Here is a 20,427-nt window from a genome sequence, read left to right as displayed (position 1 = left end):
ATAGTTAGACACAGTGTAAATGTGAAGAAGAAGAATGAAAACAGGAAGTATTCCAGCTCCAGTCCTGCTTTATACGCCTAAACAAAGCAATGTCCGTAGCTTTATTTTAAAATGTACATCTTTGGGCTTGGTTATTGATTTATATTGTGAAATGATAAGTTTGTCAGTTTGGAATAAAACGGGGTTTGTTTACTGTAAACACATACTGTCACTGTGTGAATAGTAGAAAATTAGTAAGTGGAATCAGTGTGGGAATTGTGGAAGGTATTGTTTTTTTTTTAACTGAGTTATTTTTTCCCCCAGAGCCACTTCTCTGCTTTTCAGTGACTCCCCCAGTCTCTCTATATCTCTGTTGTAGTCTAGTAATGGTTTCAATAGGAAAATAAATGTTTTAACTTACAGGCATGGTAACGGAACAAATTCTGAAAGCACCCCTGTATAAGTAAACTAATCGAGCTAAAAAGGGAAATATTGCGATAACACGCCCTGTTTAGTTCCGTTATTCTCAGCGCTTTCAATGAAAGCAAATATTTTCAGTCATTCTCAGAATATTCCCATGTGCAGAAAGAAAGCAGGAAGAGGACAGAGCCGTGTACTTGTGCAGGGAAGTACAGTGGAGCAAAGGTTCCTCAATGGAAACATTGTAGCAGTCTCATCCTGCCCGCGGCGAGAATCGTGGCGTAACACTCAATGTGATACTAGTGTGAGACTTTGCCGACAATGCTGATAATTCATGATACAGGGATTATGCAGTTTGCTTAGAAAATAGATACTGTATACTGTACAGTACATAGCTATAGCTAGACAACTGAAGACTGCCTTTTGTATATAAACCACATAAGACATATTGTACACCTTTTCCAGTATTGACAAGTTCATTTATCCAGTTTACATACTGTATATTAAGGGGTTTTTTTTTTAAGTGTTCATTGCTATTAATTAAAATATCCATTATTCAATCCATTAGGGAAATATTGGAGACCTACTTAATGGTCACTTATTTAAAAATCAATTTCAACATTCTTATTTAATCACATTTGTATTCATTTACTTGAATGTTGTTTTTTAATGTAACTATGATGTATATATTAATGTTTGGTCTTAACCTCGCTTAATATTTTCAATGAAAGGCCTATAATATTTTATTACAATTTTAATTTAATATTAAAGTGTTATTGCATTTAAATAATTTAATTCTATTTTTTATTGATTTATTTAAATTGTAATTTATTAAATGGACTCATTAATTATTGAATCACTATTTATATTATTATTTATTTATTTAATTAGATTTTCATTAAGGACCTTTTGTTTCAATAAAGTAAAAATTTTAACATTCTTATTCATTTAATATATTTATTTAATAACCTCTAAACCATATTTTAACCCAAATTCATTATTTCATCTTAATTATGTAATACATTTTCTATTCATTTATTTAATTTTGCATCATTTAATAGATTTTTTTTAATTCTAGAATGATAGTTTTATTTGTTTGATTGCATTTAAAATTATTTACAGGTAATTGCATTTTTATTATGTAATGCCTGTTTATTTAGTTTTTCTTTTGTTTTTTTAACTTGTTTGGTAACTTTCAGACAAAAAGGCTTGATAAGGAAAAATGTTGCACTTTGGTTACATTACAAGAATTCATACTCAATGATCAAGCCGGGTGGCCCCAAAAGAAGAGGGCTTTATCTTCCCCGATGCTCGCTGAGCTTCCAGCACGACATCAAAAGAGCCTGGGAGAGGAAGCGCATGAAAGTGAGTGACCTCTGGCACCGGAACACACCCAACCGCATTCCACACAATTACAGACAGCACGCCAGGCCTGGAAAAGAACAGCAGTCCATTTATTGTCCGCGAAATAGGCCTCTGAATATGTTTACATTGCCATTAAGAGCTAGTGCGCTGCCAAAACGGTGACGGCGAGGCCACAAATTGTCGTGATTGTAGTCTTAGTGCGTGAGTTAGGGCCTATAATTACATGAGAGGCACAATAGCAGAGGATTGTTATTAAGAGAGGAAGAAACAAGCTCAGTTCAGAGGTTTGATGAAATGTGACTGCTGCTGCCATCTGGAGGTGGAGCACAAAAACTCATCCAGCCAAACTCAATGTACTGAAAACATTAGAATGGCAAATTTAAGACTTGTGAGGATCTTCATTGATCCAATTGAAGACATTTGAAGAGAGTGTGAGTGAGAAATTGTAAAGGGAATGCAATTTTTTATTTTATTTTTTTTTTTACAAATTGGTTAAATGTTGCATTAATTTCAACTCAAATAGGTTGGGACTTGTGGGTTAGCTCGAGCAGGCTTTTTGTTTAATTCCAATACAATGGTACTTTAACTTTAAGTTACACTTTCATTAACCTATTGGCACCCCCCCCCCCAAAAAAAAAAACAATCAAGGAGCTAACATTTCTCCCATTCTGAAATCTGTAATAGACATATTCCCGGCTCAAGAAGTTCAGCTCAGAAAACTATTTATTCAAGTATTTCCAACTAATGCATCCGAATTATTTACAGTGCATCATTTTCACTAGTGCAGGTCTGAGCTCACGTGACTGAAAAAGGCTCATATACCAAACATTTATTACAATAAAACATCCCTCGCCGCCCTGCCGCTCAACGGCGCACATTTACAGATTCATTCATTCAAAGATATACACACACACACACACACACACTAAGACACAGTTGCTACCTCTGTACGGCTCACTAAAGGCAGACACTAATTTCCACTGCCATTTTGTATAAGAGACTATAGAGCCACACTGAAAAGAAGGAAAAAGTTGCAACATTACAATGAGAAAGATCGACTGGCCAATTAATTTGTTGGGTCCTAGTCAAAAATTCAGACAAATAAAGTTTTCGAAGGGGGGGAAAAAATAAACAAAGTTTATGAGAATTGAATTATGTCAAAAATTGCAAGAAACATTCGCAATAGATAAACATTTTGTGAGGAGGCCTCGTATTGGGAGGACAATTTTTAAAACATTTTATTCATGTGAGGAAGTCATAAAAAGAAAAGTGGGAAAATGAATAAAAAACAAAAAAGATTTTATGAAAATAAATCCTTAATATTATAAGAAATTTTGGTATGAGGAAAAATCCTAATATTATAAGCTCTTGTGTTCAGATACAAGAAAACAATTGAATAAATTCAAATATTACAAAAAATAAAGAGGGACTATTATAACATAATGTGGTAGGTAATTACAAGAAATTGCTATCACAAAAATAAAGATGTACTATTGCAAAAATAAAAAGTTTCATTTTATGAAAATAAAGTCATCAACTACAGTGGTGCCTTGACATGAATGGAAATGCCATTAATCCATTTCAGTCTCTCCCAAAAAGCAAAATTTGCGTAATGTGATTTTTAATCAGGAAAATAGCACTATATAATATGTACTAAATGAAAACAAAACATACAACAATAATGTGATTAAACAGAATGTAAAGAATTAAACAGTTTGGGCACCTTGATGAATTCTTTGCAGCCTATTCAGATTTGTGCAATTTGGCCACTAGGTGGCAGTATAATACAGTCATGTAATAGTGACTCATAAACTGCAGTAATATTTTTACAGAGGATAAAGAATATGTTTGTGAATAGTGATATTGCCTACGTGTTGCTGCACCATTTGTGCTCAAACAGCACCGTTAGCGTTCAAATATATGTTTCATAAAGCATTAAAACTCTGCCACTTAAATGCTATTGGTTACCTTGTCTTTGTCATTTCTCATTATGTGTTAGCTAGCACAAGCTAGCAGCCTTTAAGGTGAAAATTTTCTTTATTGAAAAATTGGTTAATTATCTGCCAAACTGCTGCTTCTTGTGAAGTGAGTTGAGTTCACTGCAACCATACATTGCTTGTACTGTATCAAATTTTTGCTTGCAAGTCAAAGCAAAAAAATATATAATCGTCCAGACAGCTCCTATGTTGAAAAAGAGTTGCGTCGCTGGTATCTCAAGGCACCACTGTACAAGAAATGGCTATAAAAAAAAAAAATATATATATATATATATATATATATATAAGATTTTATTGAAAAAAAAGAAGTTACGATTTCACTACTCTCGTCCTTTTACTTTTTTCTTTTTTTCTATTTTCAGTGTGGCCCGAACACTCATTTGTATTTTTTATGCACAAATACTCTAACACCTCTGGGAAGAAAAACAGCAAAGTGTGATGTATTGTTTTTAAAGGAGACATAATATAAAATGAAAGTTAAACACTTATTTGTGGCCAATGCCCATTGAAATTGTGTATTTTCATTAATGGAAGCAGAACTTCATTAACAAGCCAAATTACACGCTGGTAATGCTGTAGCTCTGCTTAGCTTTTGGCTTTGACAAGCTCCAACTTTTTGTATACAAGCCACTCAAAAGTAATTGTTCCATAATATGTCCCCTTTAAAGTCTGCTTACATACTGTATCAGATGGGCAGTGGACATCTGTACTACCTGTGTGTGAATGACAAAACACGGATACGTCACTTTGTTAAGGACTTTTTCTTTCTCCGAACCACAGTTGATGTTTGGACCGACAGACTCGTCGGGTTTGACCTCATTTAGTTCAAGAGGAGTTTGCGCCGGTTCTTCATACGAAAACGAAACACCTTCACACCTCACAGAGGACGATGGGGAAGTCTACGTGAATACAGGGATGCTGCAGCTTCACGATCCCCTACAAAAAAAAATAAAAAGACATGAAATGAAGACTTGTAAAACCTATAGCCCAACCGATTAATCACCCGGAATTAGCCCATATTAGCTCTATTAAAATGCAGATTTTTGCCCATTTTTTAAAATTTTTTTTTTACACATTACAAAATAAGACAACATTCTAAACAAATCCCCTACCCTCCTTTTTTTAAAGAAAAAAAGGGGGGCTGGCTATAATTCTTATCTTTATTGATGTAAGTAAGCAATAAGGGCCCAAAAAGATTTTGATTAATTATGTTTTTTTAATGAATTGGCTGATTCGGTTATCGTATTTTAATCTGTCATATATGGGAATCTGCAACAGCCGAAAAAATAATAATAATCAGTATCAGTCAAGCCCTCATAATACTAATTACTACCATGGTAGCATTTCACCAATTTGCATTAAAAATTGTAAATTAATCCAGGGCAAAATGTAAAACCAAAAATGAGCTCACCTGTGGAATCAGGTTCTTTTGAATCCTCTTCAACTTTGACCTTTTCCGACCGTTTTTTGTCACCACTGTCTCTTCGTAGAATTCGTGGGCAAGGTCGCCATCCTCGTCGTAGTACAGCGAGCTGCCAAACACGACAGTTACGTTAAACAAAATTCAACCTGCAACTCAATTTAAAAAAAAGAAGAAGCTGAATCAAATATGACACTCAAATATATCATTATATTACCAAATGTATACAGATTTTGATATCTCAGCAGTGGCGCACAACTGAATTTCCCCCTCATATATAATAAGAAAACACAAATAACAACATATAACTTTATTATTATTATTACATAAATCTAAGTCTCACAAAGCATCATGCAAAGTATTTAGTTGAAGTATTCTGAATTTTACAACTTAGAGATGCCACAGTAACCTGTAAAAATGTATTTAGCCATTTTCAACAAACAATCATCAGTGATTGTCACCAGTCATTATTTACCTCCTCCTAGTAAAAACAAAGGGTGTTGCATTCCTGGGACTTTTGAGGCGGGCCACCGATTGCTCATTGCCGTTACCGACAGAATCGCCACCCGCCCCGCTGCCCGAGAAAGGCCAAGCGCTTTTGGCTTTGGATCCACTTCCTCCCATTGTCCTCACACATAAGGCCTCGTTAGGTCTTCAAGTGAAGCTTTAATCTGGTTCCCCGCCAGCCTGGCAAATCCTTATTGAAGGTGGGATCTGAGTATGAAGTGAGAAGACACAAATCACACTTCATTCTTGTGGCCACCATTAAAACGCTTATCATATAAAGTGAGGTAAACCCTGACTGATCGGGTTAAATTTGAGAATTTTAACATCACATCAAAGTCTGCATAGACCCAAATTGTTGGATGTCTCTGTAGAAAACGGATCTGTGTGTGCCGTGCACAATATAATGAATACCAGATCTCTGCTATAAAAATAATAACGCTGGTTGCCAGAGTCCTAACTAACACCAGGAAACTGGACTATATTACTTCACTGGCTTCCTGTTAGTAAAAGGACAGAGTCCAAATCTTATTTTTGTTGACAAAGCACTAAAATGGTCTTGAACCCAGATACATCCTGGACTTATTAGCTCCATATGAAGCATCCAGAGCCCTCAAGTAATCAGAGGCAGATTTATTGTGTGTTACCAGAATCAGAACCAAAAATAGCATACGCAGTATTCCCTTGTTATGCTCCTCACCTGTGGAACAGACTTCCTGAACACCCAAGGTCTGCTCAAACGGTCAGCGTTTTTAAATCAGGCCTGGAAACCGCCCCGTTTACTGTAAATTTCACTGACATGCTCAATCTATTACACTGGTTTATTTGTCGAGTTAATTTCTAGCCTACTTAGTACAATTTATCTTCATAATTGATATTAAAGTCCTGTGCTCAATGTCCACTGACAGTCAAAAGTTTGAACACACTTTCTACTGCTACTGAATGAGAAAGTGTGTTCAAACTTGACTGGCAGTCTTTCTTTGCTATCATAAAGCACTTTTACAATAGGCTAATAACCGTATTGAAAGAATACCTTTCTTGGCTGCCCATCATAATTGAAATGACTAGAAGAAAAATATATTTGATACAGCTCTAGTATTGAATTTAAATGCACAGTGAGTGAATGCGAGTGCGCATTTAACTTATTTAACAGCAACTCTAACCACCTATCAAATAATTCAAAGTGGAGTGTAACTAGTAGTAGTACTAGTTACGAAGAAAGTCGTTTCATGTTAAGCCATAGGTTAGCTTTACGGTGGCGGACGCTAACCAACTGGGCCACACGATACCGTTCTGACGTCATAATAATTATAAGCCACACTCTCGTGGCTTTATCGATCACCCCTTGCGTTTCGTACTAAAACATACATGTTACAATGTTAACGGCCTACTTAATATAAACTGTTAGCCGGTTAGCAAGGTGGCGAACCACCAACTCGCTGCTGCTAGGTGAACATTGCTAGCCCTTTAGCCTCCTCTGACGCAGCTTAGCAACCAAATCGTCCGAGACACGTTATTTAAAATCTTTCTTTACCCGATTTAAGCGAATCAATGGAATAACTATGACATCGAATCGCGTTTACGTTTAACCTACCTTCTTTTACACCTTTTTATCTCCATGGTGCTTGTGGCGTGCGTTGCTAGGGCTGTTGCGGTGATGGGATCGATAAGATACACACCCCTAATGGCTCACTCTTGTATTTACGCTTAGCATTGAAACTGGCAAATACGTGAAGGGGGGGTGAGAGAGACAAAAAACATAAACATCCTGATAGACTTTATTCAGAGTAGTGCACATTTGTCACATTTGAAAGGATGTGATAAAGCCACTTGAATGTCCACTAAATTAGGCACCGGTTTACACAACAGTCCTCCTATTGTTCTCTAATAAAACATACTTTATATAAAATATAAGTGATGATATCATCTCTCCGCCTAAACGTAGCCATCTTTTTGCTACAGTGCTTATCCACACTTGGTTGGCAGGTGAGCCGAGTTTGACCTTTTGGCAAGTAGGGCTGTAACGATATCCAAACGTCACGATACGTACAATATTATCACGATATGGAACTCACAATACGATGATTAGCACGATATTATGGGGAGGCTGGTGATATAAAAACAAAAAGAGCTCATACAACCCCCCCAAAAAAATGCACGTATATATTGAATTCCTCCACATCGATTTTAAACTGTAGGGCAAAACATGCCTTATAAAAATTAAACTGCACAAAAAAAAAATAGCCACTAGGGGGTACTAGCAACCTGACTTTTTTAACAGATGTGCTGCTTTTAATATCGTGACACGACAACTACGTTATTATAGCAGTTTTAATATTGCGATATCAGGATATTGCCGTTATCGTTAAATCCCTTATTGGCAAGAGAAACGGTACAACCTGGACCTGTCAATTGCAGGGAGGGCTTCGCTTCTCTCACCAACAGTCGGCAGGGATAGGATCAGACAAGCACAATCAAGTCAACTATAAGTTTTGATAAGCACTATAGAAAAAGGATGGCCGGATTGTATAAATAAGTAATCTGCAGGACGGTTGCATTATTCTGTGTGCACCTAACAGTACTGGCCAACAAGTGCTTGTGTGCATTAAACAAATACAAAGTGATGTGTTTGAAGGACAGGGGAAAGAAGTCATCAACATGAAAGAACAGGGGGTAAGGTCAACAACATGTAAAAAAGAACAGCTTCAAGTGGAACTTGTGTACTGTGCAATAAAAATTCATTCACATTCACAGTCGATCCGAGTGAATAACACTGGTGCTACTCGCTGACATTCAGCATCGCACAACAATGTCCACGCAACCACTTCACTCACAAATTGACAGTGGAAAAAAAAAAATGAAAACAATTCAATAAGAAGAGTTGCACCCATGATGGGTGTAGAGGACATGGCCAGACTGGAGTGGCTACTTGCAATGAGCACCTATTGATACTTAAGAATTTAACATTAGGCTTTTTGCTTCTGTGTGCCGCAAGAATTCAGATGTTACCGATTTTGTTTTTAAACAGGAATGTGCTAAACTGGTGCACTGTTTCTGGATGTCGCACAGTTGCAACATGCCAGAATTAAGACAGTGGCACAAATTATGTGAAAATAAAATGAGGTTTACTAAATAAAACTAAAAATTGGGTAGTCGACAACCCCATCCGCCAGTCCTCATTGGTCTCAACTCATTCTCTCAGGCACATCAGACTCTCCAGGTGTCAGGCACTGCTTCTCGCATCATCTCACACGCTCATTCGCGTCAGCGTTCTCTCTCTCGCACGCTCTCATCGTCTTGCGCCGCTTTCACGCTCTCGTTCACCCAAGAGGTGTTTTTAGTTTTCGTTCATTTACGGGGGAGCGTCACGTGCATCAGCGACTGGTCGTTGGAAAGTCCACGGTCCAGCCTAAGAGGTGCTACGTTCCAGGCCCCGTCACGCAGCGCTTTGTTCAGCCCGGGGTGGAGCCGCGCAACGCCTCCTGCATTTTGGCGCGAGCCACTTTGTAGCGCTCCACGATCTGCTTGATGTGCTCCTCTTCCTCGCGCTTCAGGATGAGCAGGAAGTTCTTCAGTTCTGGCGTGGAAAAGGCGTCCCACTGCAAACGAAATGACACGGGATTAGCTGTAGCACAGTGGTTAACTCATTCACTGCCATTGACGGCTATAGACGTCAAAAATTCATTTGAACTATTTCTATTTAACATTTGTTTCCACTTTTGTTAGCAAGAGTATGAAAACCTAGATTTTTTTTAATTGTACATTTAGAACAGGTATAAAATTTGTGATTAATCGTGAGTTAACTAGTGATGCGATTAATTATGATTTAAAAAAATTATCGCCTGACACCCCTAATTTTTTTTTGCGTCAGGTTTGAGATTAAGACAATTTTTTTTCTAGGTTTTCATACTTTTGTTAACAAAAGTGAAAAAGAAATGTTAAACTAATAGAATTAGTTCAAATGATTTTTTTATGTCTATAGCCGTCAATGGCAATGGATGAGTTAATGGAACCAGTTTGATGAGCACAAAAAAATTATCGCCTGACACCCCTAATTTTTTTTTTTTTTTTTTGCGTCAGGTTTGAGATTAAGACAATTTTTTTTCTAGGTTTTCATACTTTTGTTAACAAAAGTGAAAAAAAATGTTAAACTAATAGAAATAGTTCAAATGATTTTTTTATGTCTATAGCCGTCAATGGCAATGGATGAGTTAATGGAACCAGTTTGATGAGCACTAATTCAAATAGTAAGCTAGCATAGCATAAAAGCTTCAAAGAAACAATGAAACACTCACATTGACTTCTCCAGTCTCATTCTCCTTCAGAACAAGGCTGAGCGCCTTCTCGTTGGGTCCAGCGCACAATCGCAGAGGTAGGGGACGCTCATTGTCAGACAACTTGCGAATGTAAACTGTAAGCGAAAAACACAAGCTTGATTTAAAAACAATTTAAAGAACTAAAGCGAGATTCAAAAAATGAAGGATTTGTATGAACGTGTGCGTTACCTTGGTCGTGGCGCTCGCTGCGCTCAAACAGAGCGAACTTGCCGGGATTGTCGACCACGGTGAACTTTTTCAACAGGGCCTCAATGACTTCGCGTGCAGACGTGCGCGAGCTGATGTGCAAGTGCTTGGACGCGTCTTTGGGCAGGTAGAAGGAGGTACGCCGCTTCACACCGGCACTCTTCCTGGAGCCGGCATTCTGCGCACCGCCGCCGCCGCCGCCTTTCTTCGGGTGCATGACCGACACGGGCCGCGCCAGTTTGAACTGCACTTTAATGAAGCCGGTGAAGGAACCGTCTTTGTTCTGCGCACGGGGACAAACCATTACAACTGTGTTAGTCGTTTTGTTTACACTTCCTCTCTCTAGAAATGCTTCACATTTTCATTTGTGTTATATATTAGATTTTAGATATGCGTAATGATGGAAAATGTTTTGAAACATCTTACCTTGCTCTAATTATTTCCTATCACGAAATGGCATTTGAACAGGGGTGTGTAGACTTTTGATATGCGCTAAACACTCACCATATTCATGAACAGATTGCTATTGATCTGAGTGTTGTACTCCTTGACCTTCTTCTGAGTATCAGCAGTGGTCAACACCTGCTTGCCACATTCAGTTGGTTCATCCTGAAGGAAGAGAAGTGAGGGGGGGGGGGGGGGGGTGTTTACATCTCAAGACTTCAAGTGTTCCATCCACAAACATTACCAGGAAACGGCTTCCTGTCAGAATTAACTCTTTGACTGCCAAAAACGTTAAATAACGTTTAGTAAAATCCTATGGAGGAGTGCCAAAGACGTTAAAAGACGTTTGTTTCAAAACAGAGGTGAAACTAACCATTTGCTATTGTTGATTACTGAAAAACGGAATAAGGTAGAAACAAACTTTTTTTTCTGATGAAAGATGAGAGTCCAATCTTTCATTTGGTAGTATGTGTGTTTCCATAGTCCAAACACATAATTTTCTGTGGACCTTGAAAGATCAGTCAAAATACTTAAAATCGGCTGGCACCCACGGCATCCCTTTTCTGAAAACGTCTGGCAGTCAAAGAGTTAAGAATCATTAGAATGCAATTATTCCGTGAATTCATAAGGTTTATTTTCCCTGTTGTATTATATCTTAAATTAATTTAATATTTTTTCTAATTTTTGAATAGGTAAAAAAAAGCAATATCAATTGATAGGAAAACCCTATTCTCCAACTTCATAGAGTAATGCTTAACTATTAAGTTATCTTTATTAGTTTTCACTTCATTTTAAACAAACACTAAAAACTCAAGAGTGTTGTCAGTTTTATAATGCACTTTTGTTAATTTGCTACAGGAATCCTAAATCAGAGTGAATTGTTTGTTTTAAAACTTCCACATTATACAAAGTAGGATTTAACTTCTGCTAACATTTTGTTTTGTTTTTCATGTCTTTAACAAAAACGTTGCAAATCACCTTTTGTAAAAAAAATAATACTAATAAGTTGTATCTAGGGCTGCTCGACTGTGAAGAAAATATTAATCAAGATTAATTTGGTAATAACTGAATTAACAATTAGGACGATCATTTGTTTCTTGGTGCAAAACAAGAAAATGTTAAAAACGTAAAAAATATTAAGACAAATTTCTTTGAAACATTGTAGTTATGCAAATGTATTTTGGACCAAACAAGATTTATTAAATTAGTTATTTTAAAATAAAAAAAAATGTGCAAATGTATACATTTAAACAACTCAAAATAAGTATTAATATTTTTTTATTTCCGTTCACGATTATGCCAATTTCGTAATTGTGGAATGTAATAATTGAAATTGTAATTTAATTTTGATTAATTGCACAGCCCTAGTTGTATCTTGTTAATGATGTACTTAAAAAGGCTTGAAAGGGCTTTTTGTTTGCGTTGGCAAGCACTGGTTGCATCAGACCCACATCCTGCCAACGCAGGCAAAAGTGACGCCATCCATTCTTGTTCCGCGCCTGCGCCTTGCAACTGTGGGAGGGCCGATGGGTGGACGAGGGAGGGGTGGCGGTGGTGGGGTGCTATGGTACAAGTTGCAGCTGTTTGCAATGACTGTGAGCAAAAGCTCAACAGTGCATTCCTTCAGCGAGTGTTCATGCAAAAATAGCCCCCGCCGGTGGGAGATACAATGCCCTCCCTTGTAAAGCAGACATCCTGTGAGGTCAGCTGACTCTTCGGCGAGTCACGTTCAACTCATTACTGCATTACACGAAATGGGCTTTTTCCTGTTTGCTCAGGCCAACTGGCATTTCCTGCATCGGGATACAACGAAGAAGAACATCTTACTATGATATTTAAAATCCTAATGATCAATACCCCTCTTAATAAAGTGGCAAAGTGTCAGCGTTTCACTCAGTTTAGAGAATGTATCTTAAATGTTTAATACTGAGACCTACATTAGGGGAGAAAAGGAAGCATTCAATGGGCAAAAATAAAGAATAAGATCAATAATATCACTCCTCAAGGCCAATTGAAGTGTTAAAGTGATGCTGTAAACTGATCAATAAATCAATTAAGAGACCCAGGTGCAGCTTTCCAATAACACTGATGGGGGTAAAACCAAACTGAGAAAGCAAGTGATGGCTGTGTGGGTGCGGACTACCACAACATAAAATTTCACAACATCCCATGAATCATCTATGATGCAAGAATGAGTAGTGAAGTAAAACATTCCAGAAGTCAATGAATGGTGGGTGTATACTTGGAAATATGAGAGGAGATCATCGTCACCAAATACGACTTTACAGTGAAACTGTGTGCTAGTTGGTAACACTTTAAAATGTCTTTTTGCATATATTATTTTATTCTATCTCATGTGGCCATTGATTATGGTGGAATACGGCACTAATTGTCCATGTCAGTATGTGCAAAAAAAAAAAAAAGGCCATTAAGACTTCCGAAAATCAGACAATTGCGGTTGCATCATTGTCCCAAACTCTTTGATTTTGCAGACTCTTCATCTTTGGTATCTTTGAGGAATACTGTAATGGTGGCGCCTATGGTTGCTTCAGCTCACAATATTTATCCAAACTAGGACTTAACACAACATCAAACCCAATACAATCTGTCACAGCTCAATAGACCATTGTTAAACCTATTTATGACCGCCAGTTTGTGTTGTCTTTTCTTAACTAAAAAAATAAAAATCAATGACTATCTGACAGCACAGTACATTAGAAAGGGGTGTTCATGGACTACTGGAAAGTTGAGTACTCTGTTGCTAAAGAGGAAGCGAAGCATAACTTCCACATTTATTTGCTGTCATTCTGTTTTTTTGTTTTTCTAAATTGTTTGTTCTTGTGGTCTCAAACAATTAAAGAACGATAAAACGACCATATTTAAGTAAACTATTACCAAAAACGGACACACAAATCTACTTTTAACCAAATCAAAGCGCAAAACTCCAAGTAAGTCTAGTGGTTAACTAAAACAAATTACCACGCTAAAACAAACATGAAAATAACCAGATTTTAACAAAATAACACAACATGAATCCCAAGTCTATTTTTAACTGAAAAACAACGGTCAACTCATCAAGCTTTATGGGATACGACGCATTCAGGGACAACTCGGAATTTTAAGCACTACCGTCAAAGAAGCGAAGCGCAACACCCACATTTAACTGCCAACACTTTTGTTATTGTTTTCCCCCTCTATTGTTATTTATTTTGTTGCCTCTCACCTTCTTGACGTGCGCGGTCGCTTTGCGGCCCTTGGGGAAGAAGGAAGTGCGGGCAGTGAAATACTGCTCGAACTCGCTATCGGAGTCGGCCGCTTCGTCGCTGCAGTATCCACTGCTGGTGGAGCTGCCCCAGGTCTTCTCGAAGGAGGGCGACTTGTCCGCGCTACTGGCCGTGCTTGACATGGTGATGATGGGCTGAGAATCGATCGCTAAGCCACTTACGATCCGTTCCAATTGAGCAGTTAGTCAAATCCAAAACTTCTTTGCTAACTTTCGACAGCTGGACAATCTAAAAAGGCAATAAACTACCTTAAACAACTTGATAGTCTAGTTATAAATAGCTGATAACCGTTAGCTAATCTCTCTCGTGACGTCTCAAACCGGCCACGTTTCCGCTCGACAAAATGTTACTGTGAGAAACAGGATGCACTTGTATGGAAACCCCGCCCGGCCCGTGGCCTCGCCCATTAGACCGTTGGCTTTGGAAAATACACAACTCCAGCGCAGCACTTTCTGATTGGACGAGCGACAACCGTTAGCGACATTGCGAGTCTGTCACGCTTCCTGATTGGATAAACGACGCCGGGTTGGGGGTGGGGGTGGTGGGCGACTAGGCCCGTCTCACGTGCCCCTAAAAGCGCTAAAGCGGTCACGTGACGGTGCCATCACCGGCAATGGCGTCTAATCAGCTCATGAAGTTAGGGGGGGTCGAAAAGAAAAAAAAACTTCCAACATTATAAGAGGCGTTTCGTGACTGGACAAACAACGTCAGAAGTAACCGCCAAAATGGTCACGTGACGTTGCCATCAAACACAATGATAATGGCGACAGTTTGCCCACATAACCGATTTGAAGACTGATGTGCTGCTTTGCTTTAACCCACTGAGAACATTTTCTCATTTATAATGGCACAATTGGTCTCAGCATGCGCCGAGGCCTAATTGTTCACTTTGTTGTATGTTTTAAAATGTTTGATAATATCTGCATAACATGAGGATAACCAAGCAATGTGTAAACTGTGCGTGTGTTACAGCTGTAAGTGTATGCGTGTAGTTTTTTGTTGTCATGTCATGTCATGTCAGGTTTTACTACCACATTGGATGTTTTTACTGTTAATAAATAATTTATTGCCTCTTGTATTACTTGTGCATGTCGATGAGGATGAGACTGTAAGAATTCACCTATTGAGAAAACCTTACACAAGTTGTTACTTAACTGTTTGTCAACATTAACGCACTTCCCCGACTGCCTGTACAGTACTTCCCTTTGTAAATACGTCGGGCAGTCGGCATTGGGCATATATGATCATTTGGAGGATGCTAAAGAACATATTTACTTTACCAAGTAACAATTTGGCAAATTTCTGATTTGTCCAATAATCTATACTTTTGGTCAGTCCACATTAAAAGTTTGAAGACACCTGTGATGCTAATTAGAGGACACACCTTGTGCGAACATGTTCCTATGGTTAAATTATTTGCAATTTTTTTCTCAGGGTTCTATCTTTCTTGTTTCATTAGTCTTTTTTATATATATATATAATTCTGTTGAACCACAATTCAAAAGCAATGTCTGATTTTCTTTTTTTTTTTGTTTTGTTCATAATTACTTATGTCAGATTTAACTTATTTCTGTGACCACTGCCCGAGTTTTTCTCGGGTAGCAACAATTTTGCCCACATCCACAATGAAATAATAATCCTCGGTGGAGGTAACGAATGAGAAAACTACTAAATTAGTGAAGTGTAAACTCCATGATTTGAGATACCAGGTTCCTTACCACATTGGTGTCTGTTTCGATGGTGTGCTCCACAACCAATGTGTGATCAGTGGAAGAACCTCGATCCCAGCTGCAGTCTAAGCGGATCAGGGGACGACAGCGGTAGTGGCATGTGAACTTGCAATCTGGAGGAATGGAAGGTTTCACACACGACACAAGTAGAATTACATTAACACACAAATTTGTTGCATTGCTGTCATCTGAAAAAAAAAAGTCCACTAGTGGCCATTATGGTCATTGCAGCGGCAGTGGAACAAGAAACTATGAATGAGATGAAATAGTTTAACGTGAAAATGCATGCATAAAAATTAATTTTGGTTATTGCTGTTTATACTTTCTAATGTCAAAAAGTACACAATGTCAAGGATTTTTGTGGGAGTGCATCTATCTTTGTTTTGATTTTTCTTTTAGTAATATGGTGAGAATACTGATAATTGTGGTAATAATTTTGGCTGTGACATAAAAATGTTTAGTCTGTAACCACAATGAAAAATGATTAGCTTTTAAGATCATGTGACATTACTGTTTCTTACTTTTGTTCAAATGAAAATAAGATTGCTGTTACTATTATCAGCAGGCGCATTGTTAAGCGTTAGCGTTATGGTTCATAATAACTGTATAGGCATCTGATTGCACTTTCTACATAACATAAACCACTGGCGTCTCTTTGTGTGGGTTTTTGCTGAAGAACAGGAAGTTCAACATTTTTGTTTCATTCTTGAAGATAGCGTCTTATGCAAGAGAAGCGTACAGACAATGGTAGCGAGTTTGACATTTCAGAAATGTCTGGCAAGTGGCTTCCAATTGCCATTTTATTTCACTATCATCCATATTTCCGTCACAAATATTGGTGAACTCACTGGCACAGCGCAAGCTCTGTTTGTAGAGGCCCCAGATGAAGTCCCCGCACAGGTCGCACCACGTGGGCTGAGCGTGGCTGCAAGGCTGGAATTCGTGGCCCTCCCCGGTCTCCTCTGCCAGGTGCCGGTCCAGCTCGCAGCTGCTCAGGACCCGGATGATGCCCGCCCGGCTCAGCAGATCCGGCACCTTCCCCGGGCTGATCCTCAGGGCGTTGGCTCTCTCCAAACGCGGAGGGGAGCGGGGCGAGCACGCTGCCGTCAGCTGGATCTGCTCCCCGCCGGGCCTCAGGTCACGCAGCTCGATGAACTCCCCCATGGACATTGTGTCACTTCCGACCTCTACACCTCCATGGTCACTAAGAGACAGCAAAACACCAGAAAACAATGAAAGACTAAGTAACTCTGTGTAGAAACTGCCTTCACAAAGCTGCTAAATTCTACCAACTCTTATATGCCCCTTTTGAGGAGCTAAGTAAGATAACGAAAATAATAGAAACAGCTCCAACTTGAGCATCTATGATAATATTATGCTCAGTGAATTGTTTATAATTGGCCCAAACACTAGAAGAAGCACTCACCTATGTTTAGAACCTAAATTCTGATTGTTCCATGAAACTATAATAATAACTAATTTATTCCTAGACGCTTATATTTCGCAGCAATTCTAATGGAAGCATTGGTTTATGGATGTTAGATTTTTTCCCCCAAAAAATCTATTTTATTTTATTTTTGTTAGGGTGTGTTCTGTGAGATTTCTTTTTCTAGTAGTAATTCTTAAAGTCTGGTACTAATGTCACTAGTGGTACGCTGGCTCCCTCTAGTGGTAATAATAATAATAATAATAATAATAATAATAATAATAATAATAATAATAATAATAATAATAATAATAATAATAATAATAATAATAATCACTGCCTAAGTACAGTTCCTTTGTATTTGACTTTTTTCAGTAGGCTACAATACATTTATTGCATACATCAATTTAATTTTTAAGGACTGTTTATAAACTTTAATTTAGACACAAATTGTTATTTTGCTTTCATATGTAGTACATTTGAAATGAATTGTTATTTAATTACGTAGAGGTAGTTTTCTTTAAAAAACTAAAAAAAATCAAATCTTAATGTTCCAAATGTGCAAATCTGCTTCTTCTTTCTTTCTTTTTTAAAATAAAAGTCTTGTTTTTTCCTACTATGCAAAATAATTGTCGGTGGTACTTGGTGTGAAAAAATTCAAGAACAACTGTGGTCCCTTGACTCAATAAAGGTTGTGAAACTCTGCTGATGCATGAATGTATTTTAAAGTTCTAGCTAATAAAAAGCTACCCTTTGCTGTACTGAGTTGATTTTTTTCCTGTCAATTTGAATAACAGTCGCCTACACAAACGGGGGGGGGGGGGGGTACACACAAGTATGAGTTAAAAATGTGTTTTAAACTTTGAAGCCAAGGTTTCCTACAGGACACGAAGAATACAAAAACATCTTAGCTAAGTCGCGATGTCAGCAGACTGCAAAAAGTACCTCGCCGCAACTAAGCTCATGAATAAACAGCTCAATTTTAATGACTGTTATCCACAATGTTGCCCCATTTCGTTGTCACGTTATAAACACTTTCTTCAAATTGTATTGTTCGGCGTGTTATCGTGGAATCTGACTCACCCCAGAAGATGAGAAAGATAAGCGCTTTGTTTGAAAAACATCTTCCATCCGAAGAAAAAAACTTTCCGCGCCAGACATCTCGGCCGGGCCGAGAAGGAGTTTCTTCTCTCGGCGTCGCGTCTGGAGGTCGAAGGAAGCACGCCGTCACCCGCGATCGCTTCTTCCGGCTCTGCCCGGTGCCATCACGGAGGAGGGCGCTCCGTTAACATCTAAGTAGTTTGACTACACAGGGTTGAAGTTACAGGAGGATGATGAGGGGAGGAAGAATCAGCAGATGAGCTGTAGCAACATCCGGGATGTTTTCAAGGAGGTCGTGAAAAGGGGGCGTGAAAAAGCCCACCCGCAAACAACTTTATATTGAATGTTTAAAAATTCCCACTGGCGTCTTAATTTTTTTCTGTATTAATAACATGTGCATAATTGTTAAATAAAAAGTTGCAAAACGTCATAAATGCCTAATTTGCGCAAATTGACTTTATTTTGCCTTTGTACACTTCCAAAATACATTTATATGTAATGATTTATATTTTATGCTGAGTAACTCAATTTTTAGGGGCTCTGGAGCAGTTCCTAAACCTTTTATGCCAAGTATGCTACAAACCAAATAAATACTTTATAACTGGCCAACATTGTTGTAAATTATATTGGTAGTCACACCACACTTTGTGAATCATTGCTCTCAAGTAGCCTTTTAACATATTCACTGCCATTGACGGCTATAGACGTCATACATTCCATTAGTTAAAAAAAAAATTCTGCTTTTGTTAACAAGAGCATGAAAACCTAGAAAAAACGTTTTTTTGTACATTTAGAACAGATATCAAATTTGTGATTAATCGTGAGTTAACTAGTGAAGTCATGAGATTAATTACGATAAAAAAAAATCACCTGACACTCCTAATTTTTAATAATCTTATATTTTTTTTAGAAAAAGAAATAAAATTGTAATTATTTTCCCCCCAATTTTTTATCATCTTTTTTTTAAAAAAGATTATTAAAAATTAGGGTGTCAGGCGATTACCATTTTTAATCTAAATGAATTGCATGACTTCACTAGTTAATTCACGATTAATCACAAATTTTATATCTGTTCTAATACAATAAAAAAAAATCTAGGTTTTCATACTCTTAACAAAAGTGGGAAAAATGTTAAACTAATAGAAATAGTTAAAATATATTTTTTGACGTTTATAGCCGTCAATGGCAGTGAATGAGTTAATGGGACGATCTCACAAAAATCGAATTTCTGATTTCAATCAATTTTTCCTTGATAGAAAATGCTATTCAAAATAAGTTTGCACTTCGATTTTTCCTTCAGATACTTGCTTTATTTCTCCTGATACCAAACAAGCTTTGAAAATTATTTTTGCAAGTTCCCTATAGCGTTAATTTGCATTGACTTACACAGAAAGTGAAAGTTAATGCATGAATGAAAAGTATTGTGACATTTCCACCTGGAAAATATGTCCCTTATGTAAAAAAAAAAAAATTATGTAAACATGACTCCTAAGAAATCAACATTTAAAATGTTGAAATATGAGTCATCAAAACGCATGCTTTGGCTGGCAGTGTCTTGTCCAAGTCTCCTGCAGCTCGCTCATGCTTATTTCTCATGTGTTACATACATGTGAGGTAAGGTGAATTCGACAAAATATTTGCAGCTTGGAAGAACATAACACAGGTATAGAGTTGTACAACATGTGGATAAATCATTGCTTTTGCAACATAAAAATGGGCACCATGTCTTGAAGCAATGTTCAATGCATGCCATCCATGGGGCTCTTTTTTTTGTCATACATAAAATAATGTAAAATGTCTTCTAGCCATGTTGTGTGCTGTGCTTCTAACTCTTTGACTGCCAGACGTTTTCAGACGGGATGCCGTGGGTGCTAGCCGATTTAAGCATTTTGACTGATCTTTTGACTGATCTTTCAAGGTCCACAGAAAATGATGTGTTTGGACTATGGAAACACACATACTACCAAATGAAAGATTGGACTCTCATCTTTCCCCAGAAAAAAAAGTTTGTTTCTACCTTATTCTGTTTTTGAGTAATCAACAATAGAAAATGGTTAGTTTCACCTCTGTTTTGAAACAAACGTCTTTTAACGTCTTTGGCACTCCTCCATAGGACTTTACTAAACGTTATTTAACGTTTTTGGCAGTCAAAGAGTTAAACATTTGGAACCTACCTCCACAGAAAGGTTCATGCGAGCCAGCTCTTACATTGGATCACATGCATTATGTAGGTG

At 37.7% G+C, this 20,427-nt stretch overlaps 2 protein-coding genes across 3 annotated transcripts; both read right to left on the bottom strand.

Moving 5' to 3' along the window:
- Positions 1 to 2,469: 2,469 nt before the first annotated feature.
- Positions 2,470 to 7,423, bottom strand: LOC144056461 (tumor suppressor candidate 2-like). Its single transcript, XM_077573307.1, has 4 exons — positions 7,280 to 7,423; positions 5,657 to 5,895; positions 5,173 to 5,293; positions 2,470 to 4,697 (listed from the first exon to the last, which is right to left on the bottom strand). Exons 2-4 carry the CDS (start codon positions 5,803 to 5,805, stop codon positions 4,632 to 4,634), a joined length of 336 nt encoding a protein of 111 aa, XP_077429433.1. The 5' UTR covers positions 5,806 to 5,895; positions 7,280 to 7,423; the 3' UTR covers positions 2,470 to 4,631.
- Positions 7,424 to 7,445: 22 nt separating this feature from the next.
- LOC144056460 (ras association domain-containing protein 1-like) lies at positions 7,446 to 18,432 on the bottom strand. 2 transcript variants are annotated; one of them, XM_077573304.1, is made up of 7 exons: positions 18,176 to 18,432; positions 16,515 to 16,870; positions 15,655 to 15,779; positions 10,713 to 10,817; positions 10,191 to 10,491; positions 9,981 to 10,096; positions 7,446 to 9,284 (listed from the first exon to the last, which is right to left on the bottom strand). In XM_077573304.1, the coding sequence occupies exons 1-7, from the start codon at positions 18,214 to 18,216 to the stop codon at positions 9,138 to 9,140; spliced, it is 1,191 nt and encodes a 396-aa protein (XP_077429430.1). In that variant the 5' UTR covers positions 18,217 to 18,432; the 3' UTR covers positions 7,446 to 9,137. The 2 variants fall into 2 exon arrangements, with proteins under 2 accessions (XP_077429430.1, XP_077429431.1); XM_077573305.1 differs by lacking the exons at positions 15,655 to 15,779; positions 16,515 to 16,870; positions 18,176 to 18,432 and adding an exon at positions 13,876 to 14,313.
- Positions 18,433 to 20,427: the final 1,995 nt, after the last annotated feature.

This window comes from Vanacampus margaritifer, chromosome 8, assembly GCF_051991255.1.
Source record: "Vanacampus margaritifer isolate UIUO_Vmar chromosome 8, RoL_Vmar_1.0, whole genome shotgun sequence".
Lineage (NCBI taxonomy): Eukaryota > Metazoa > Chordata > Actinopteri > Syngnathiformes > Syngnathidae > Vanacampus > Vanacampus margaritifer.
The sequence above is the reverse complement of the archived record's forward strand: the minus strand, read 5'-3'. Positions and strand labels throughout refer to the sequence as shown.

Coding starts and splice junctions, on each gene's coding strand:
- LOC144056460 (XM_077573304.1), bottom strand. CDS start 18,216: ATGTTTTTCAAACAAAGCGCTTATCTTTCTCATCTTCTGGG. Junction 10,492..10,712: donor GCAATCTGTTCATGAATATG/GTGAGTGTTTAG, acceptor CCCCGTGCGCAG/AACAAAGACGGTTCCTTCAC. Junction 9,285..9,980: donor ATGAGACTGGAGAAGTCAAT/GTGAGTGTTTCA, acceptor TTTCGTTTGCAG/TGGGACGCCTTTTCCACGCC.
- LOC144056461 (XM_077573307.1), bottom strand. CDS start 5,805: ATGGGAGGAAGTGGATCCAAAGCCAAAAGCGCTTGGCCTTTCTCGGGC. Junction 5,294..5,656: donor TTTGTTTTTACTAGGAGGAG/GTAAATAATGAC, acceptor CGTGTTTGGCAG/CTCGCTGTACTACGACGAGG. Junction 4,698..5,172: donor AAAAGAACCTGATTCCACAG/GTGAGCTCATTT, acceptor TTTTTTTTGTAG/GGGATCGTGAAGCTGCAGCA.